Source organism: Boleophthalmus pectinirostris, unplaced genomic scaffold, assembly GCF_026225935.1.
Source record: "Boleophthalmus pectinirostris isolate CB_2022bp ecotype Guang Dong unplaced genomic scaffold, ASM2622593v1 HiC_scaffold_18, whole genome shotgun sequence".
In the NCBI taxonomy this organism is placed as follows: domain Eukaryota; kingdom Metazoa; phylum Chordata; class Actinopteri; order Gobiiformes; family Gobiidae; genus Boleophthalmus; species Boleophthalmus pectinirostris.
This window is the reverse complement of record NW_026571133.1, coordinates 24,204,452-24,210,451: the sequence shown is the minus strand read 5'-3', so window position 1 is coordinate 24,210,451 and position 6,000 is coordinate 24,204,452. Positions and strand designations below refer to the sequence as shown.

Genomic DNA, 6,000 nt, shown 5'->3' with positions numbered 1-6,000 from the left:
TCCCTCTCCCGGACACCTTCAAATTAGCAGCTTTTTCAGAGGGAGGTGACGTCAGTGCAGATGTGCCTCTTCATCAGCTGTGCGCATGTCCATCACTGTTACTCACCTAGGCTGTTGGTGCTGCAACTTTTACTGTTAATAGTAAAACATCCTTCAAGCCAACTTATACAACTGGGCTATAATAACATTTAAACGCGAAATTTCAACGTTTTAACCTATTTCTTTTGAGCAATAGTTTAGGTAGAAAATGGTTATTCATCAGAGCAGTTATATTAACACAGCTATATTGGACAGCGTTTTGATGTCTGTCGCGCTCGCACGAAGATTTAAAATCGACCAGTCTTTGTTGGAAATAGAAAATGCTGCTCATTGTTGGCTGGGTCTTCAACGTGTTGCTTGTTTTATGGGAGAGAGACATCTTGTGGTATAAATTATAGTGACAGCATTTCAATAACACATTTAAGTATAAAGGATCTGAAATGGTCCCATGTTTATTTGTTTGTTAATTATACCAGTTATAATACAAGTAATTTGCCGCTGACAGAAAGCAACACACCAACTTGAAAATGTTATGGCAAGAGAAACTGATGCCAATAAAGCTGTTTCAATCATCTTGCGCCCCACTTAATTGACAAATTCCTTATACTTAACCTTTACGTGCATTTTGTACAATTTAAAAAACTTAGATGCACCAGTTTTATCCAAGTTTCTTATTTATTAAATGAAATCATGTGTTGCCTGTAATGAAAACATTCAACAAATAAGTCTAAGTATGAAATTGCAAAAGCTTAATAAACAAGACAAGGGATATAATGAATTCCATTTCTTTTAAACCATACAAGTGTCAAGTTGATTAGGTCACATGCAATGGTTTTGTATATCATAAAATAATGACCATACATAACTGCGAGCATAAAATCCAGGGATTGCTGATAGAGAATATTTTTTCACTTGGCATGACAAATAAAAAGGGAGATTTAAAGTTGGTTACTGTATAAAGAATTACTGAGTCATTTGTGACTCCATTGCTTGTGTAGCCCATTCAGGAGCTGCTTGTCGGATCTTCTCCAGCAGGTTGTTCACTTGGAAACAAAGAGACTGTATCTGTTTGTCCCAAGTGGGAAGGGGTTCACGGGCTGTCAAAAGACAATAAAGTAATCATATCAAACATATTTGCATTGCATACTTTGTACAGATACATTTGTACACTTACTTTCAAAGTGTACAATGCCATCAATTTGATCAATGAAGCCATTCATGCGCCCTTCAGTAATCATTTGAGAAGCTATTTTCTCAGCCTTTGAGGGAAAAAAGAGAAACTGAAATATCTCAATATTTTAAACAAAACTCAATATTTTATTTTAAGACATTGTTAGATGCATATTTTTGTATTGCTTACTTCTTTTCTGTCTTACCTTTGCTGGAGGGATTTCCAACAATGCCCCTAATTCTTCAAAAGTTATGTTATTGTAGAGTTTGCTTGCTGACAACAAGTTGTGTTCAATAACAGCTCTGTCCAGTATGCTGGATCCTAAAAAGAAAATGTTAAATTGCAGACCACACAGCTTCAATTTCAAAATTCAGGTTCTGTGTCAAAATAAGTTCATAGCACACACAAGTTCTAGCCAGAATCAAGTGTGGCTAGCACTATGTACAGTACATATAAATTAACTTAACCAGTTTGTCCAAGTAGTTCATTTCAATAAAATAGAAACAATACAGAGAATTTACTCACCATCTGCTGTGGTGGCTTTCTGATGGGGCATGAGCATTGCAGCAAACTCCTGTAGTTGATTTCCTCGAATAATGCGATCCAAATACATTTTTTCCAGTATACCATAGGCCGCCAATTGTTGGCAGCGTTCATCTTTGAACAGAGTGGCCAGCATGCGAGAACGCTGCTGACCTTGAACATAGAATATGCCAAATATTAAAGTTAAATGTTGTCTATCATTTAGTTTGCACAAGTTTACTTTCACTCAATCATTAAATCTGAGGTATTTTACTTCTGCGGGGTATAAACTGAAAAACACATACCATATTTAGATCACCATGTTACCTTTTATTGTTTGAAATAAAATCTATAATCACCTCTTCAGGCATGTTTTTGTTGAGGGAATATGGTAGAAAGCTAAAAAAAAAAAAAAAAAGAAGAAATAATACCCCCTATTTAAAGTATTGCATTAATTACCTGCAGAGGCCAGTATAGTACAGTTGAGAGCATGTTTTAATGCTTCCAATCGTTCACTTTCATGGACTATTGACTTGTAAGACAACTCATTGTATCTTTGTGCAGCTTCGATAAACTTCCTCCTGAAGTCTAATACTCTGGCATAGCACACCTAAAACAACATAAAATTACATAGCACTACTTTCCATATAAATACACATACTTTTCAAATTTTACCTTGTAATGGATCTGCAATTGCTCATTTGAAGACTCATTTTGTAATAATGAAGCTCTGTTTATGTAGGCTTCAGCCTGTACTGGATCGTCATCTTCCAAGTAAAGTCTTGCAATTTTCAAGTATGTATCCAACTTGTAGTCAACATTATACTGTCTTAAAGATACAAAATTATATGATTAGAGCATGCAAAAACAATTTATTGTAATATACTGCAAGCAAACTTATACAACACTTACTTTTGTCCGGTTTCCAAAGGAATTCCAACTAATACCTGAGCAGCATTTCTCCAGTCTCCTTCCTTTTCATAAATGGTTGCTAAGTGTTGTCTGATTGAGGCCACCTAGCAATGCATGCATAATGCATAGTTGAATTAGTTATACTTTTACTGCACATTCTTCTTTATATATTATCATGTGACTCCCGTGATGTTTAATTAGTTGAGTTTACTGGGCCCATGGTACATGTTCAAAAATATTTTTTCTCAATAACCATTGAACAAAAACAAACAAAAAAAAAACATTACTGCTGACAAGTTGTGTTTTGCACAGATCACTAGATTATTATTACTATAAAGGACTCATTCATGCATTTTCATCCTAGTTGAAATTTTAATTTGATGCTCTGACTAGGTCCCTCTAAGCTGTCATTTTGGATCATTTTCATCAAAGCTTTTCAAAAGATTGTCAGTGTTTTTCTCCAGAATTTCAAGTTCAGTCCTTTTATAAAAAAGTGATATTTACCCAGAACTTTTAGCTAAACATGACGACTTTTCCCTATGCTTGCAATAATAGTGTCATATCTCTCAGTCAAAATGATTGTATTTGAAGATGGTTTAAACCCCAAATTGTCTGTGTCCAGATGTGTCTGTGATAGGACACAACTAGTGTTGACATTTACCTGTTCCTCAAAGGAGATCACCCTTGGCTGAATTCTTTCCAATGTAAAATGATAAACTCCTTTTGCGGTTGCATCTGGTAGGTTTGGCAGATGGGTGCAGAAGTCTGTTAGTAATTGCCTTGAGATTACAAGACTGACATTTTCATTGACCACTGAAAAAAAAAAAAAATGTTTCACAAACAAGATAAACACACCATAGTGAGAAACTTATAAGGCATTCTTACTTGCTTCAACAAATGCCTTCAGGGACTCCAGCTGGTCAGCACCTGTTAACTGAATAGCTTTTTCTAAAATTTGACGATATCTAAATTGAAATACACATACACATTTACATTATTAATTGCCACTGCGGTTAGACCAATTTAACAAGACAAAACATAAAAATATAATAACACTGAATTTTCCAACTTAACTTCACTTCTCTTTTAAAGAAGATAAGTTTTTTTTTTTTTTTTAAAAACACAGGAAAAGTGAGAGCTTCAAAGGGTTCTCTTAGTGATAAATACTGAACAGGTGCTCCCCCAAAACAGGGCTCAAACGCTAGCAAACCGTGAAAATGACCATGCTTGTAACATTAGTACTAGTACTTTATGGTTTTGTTGGGTTTTTTTTTTTTTTTTGGTTTGTTTGTTTTGTTTTGTTTTTTTATCTGAACGTTTTTATCCAAGCCTTTTAGTGTGCAGCGATTGAAACGAGTTAGCTTAGCTTAGCTACTGAGACGTTTATATTCAGTCGGGCTAGGTACATGCTATATATATATATTGTGTGTGTGTATACTAACTTGGCCGCTAAGTCTTTATGGGATCCACTTGAATTCATCAGCTGTGAGAGCTCCTGTTTCACTTCAGATGCCATTATTTTCCCCGCTAGATATTAACAACAGCTAGCTACGGTGCAGGGTGTCCTTCCTCTGACGTTAATCTGAGTTCCGACAGGCTGGTGTAGTGCTGCCCCTCATGGTTAATTATGCGACATTACACCCTTGGATACAGACCATCAGTGTGGTGAAGAAAGCAAGTAGGCCTACATGAATAAACAGTGTTGGGAAGGTTACTTTTAAAATGTATTCCCCTACAGATTACAGATTACATACCTCAAAATGTAGTTTGTAACGTAATCCATTAAATTACTTAAAGTGAGTAACGTAATCTGAATACTTTGGATTACTTGATTTGCTGTAGAGAAGCAAAGACGAGAAAATCTTCAGATAAGATAAAAATCCCAGACTTTACTGAACCAAATTAAAAATACTATTGATAGAAGAGGAGGAGACACGACGGCGCAGCATGATTTAGTCCTGTTAAATCCTGGTTTAGTCCTGGTTTAGATCTGGTTTAGACCTGGTTTTAGACCTGGTTTTAGACCTGGTTTTAGACCTGGTTTAGACCTGCTTTAGACCTAGTTTAGACCTAGTTTAGACCTGGTTTTAGACCTGGTTTAGACTTGGTTTTAGACCTGGTTTTAGACCTGGTTTTAGACCTGGTTTAGACCTGTTTTAGACCTGTTTTTAGACCTGTTTTTAGACCTGGTTTTAGACCTGGTTTAGACCTAGTTTAGACCTGGTTTTAGACCTGGTTTTAGATCTAGTTTAGACCTAGTTTAGACCTGGTTTTATACCTGGTTTAAGACCTAGTTTAGACCTGGTTTAGACCTAGTTTAGACCTAGTTTAGACCTGGTTTTAGACCTGGTTCTAGACCTAGTTTAGACCTGGTTTAGACTATAGCCCAAAATGTGAAAACAGGAAAATACCACCACGTAATCCACTTATTTCAACAAAGTAACTGTAATCCAATTACCACTCATTGAAACAGTAACTGTAACCGAATACAGTTACTCATAATTTGTATTCTGATTACGTAACTCTGGTACATGTAATCTGTTACTCCCCAACACTGTGAATAAATAATAAAATATGGGGTCTGTTTTAGCTATAGTATATAGTAATAAAAATCTGTTATAGCTATAGTATATAGTAATATATAGTAATTATTTTAATTTCTGTTGTGTTTAACGTTACTGCATGAAATGACAATCTATAATAACATGGTTTTACAGTCTATGGCAGAGGTAGGACCAAGTCGTGGTTTTGCAAGTCCCAAGTAGGTCTAAAGTCTTTGACCTCAAGTTCGAGTCAAGTCCCAAGTCAAGTACAAACAAGTCCAAGTCAAGTCTCGAGTCACTGGCCCATAAGTCCAAGTCAAGTCCAAACCAAAAACCAGATTTTTACCATTTATATCAATATTAGGCTAAATCTTAAAAAGCACATTTTTCCTTTTTAAATGTCTTGACAGGATCTTAGTGTGAATCATTATGATCAGAACAGAAATTATTCGAAATTATTAGAATTATCATTTAAGAGTACTTATTAACAGTTATTTTATCATGTAGTTTGCACTGAAATAGAAGGATCATGTCCTATGTAGTTAGTCTGTTTACTGTATTGTACTGTATTGTACTGTATTGTACTGTATGACTGTACAGTCATATACAGTAATATATATAGTACATATGACTGTATTGTGCTGTATATGTTGCACTGTACTGTACTGTACTGTACTGTATATTACTGTAAGACATTTGAGGATACCACATTACAGTACTTCAGTTACATCCAAAGTAACAAATGGAGAAGTGGAAGGGATGTTCCAATTTGTTTCTGTAAAATTAAGCACCGCATGTATCAAATGTAAAGAG

The 6,000-nt window shown here is 35.2% G+C and overlaps 1 protein-coding gene across 1 annotated transcript; it reads right to left on the bottom strand.

Moving 5' to 3' along the window:
• Window positions 1-475: 475 nt before the first annotated feature.
• cops4 (COP9 constitutive photomorphogenic homolog subunit 4 (Arabidopsis)) lies at window positions 476-4,236 on the bottom strand. Its single transcript, XM_020921727.2, has 10 exons — window positions 4,087-4,236; window positions 3,530-3,609; window positions 3,306-3,457; window positions 2,645-2,748; window positions 2,408-2,561; window positions 2,192-2,342; window positions 1,736-1,906; window positions 1,416-1,531; window positions 1,214-1,298; window positions 476-1,136 (listed from the first exon to the last, which is right to left on the bottom strand). The coding sequence occupies exons 1-10, from the start codon at window positions 4,158-4,160 to the stop codon at window positions 1,003-1,005; spliced, it is 1,221 nt and encodes a 406-aa protein (XP_020777386.1). The 5' UTR covers window positions 4,161-4,236; the 3' UTR covers window positions 476-1,002.
• Between the last annotated feature and the right edge of the window lie 1,764 nt (window positions 4,237-6,000).

What these genes read in the sequence shown, in the direction of transcription:
- cops4 (XM_020921727.2), bottom strand. Translation starts at nt 4,160, where the DNA reads ATGGCATCTGAAGTGAAACAGGAGCTCTCACAGCTGATGAATTCAAGT. An exon ending in TGGAAATCCCTCCAGCAAAG is followed by an intron (nt 1,299 to 1,415) that starts GTAAGACAGAAA and finishes TTTCCCTCAAAG; the next exon opens with GCTGAGAAAATAGCTTCTCA. An exon ending in TGGCATTGTACACTTTGAAA is followed by an intron (nt 1,137 to 1,213) that starts GTAAGTGTACAA and finishes GTCTTTTGACAG; the next exon opens with CCCGTGAACCCCTTCCCACT.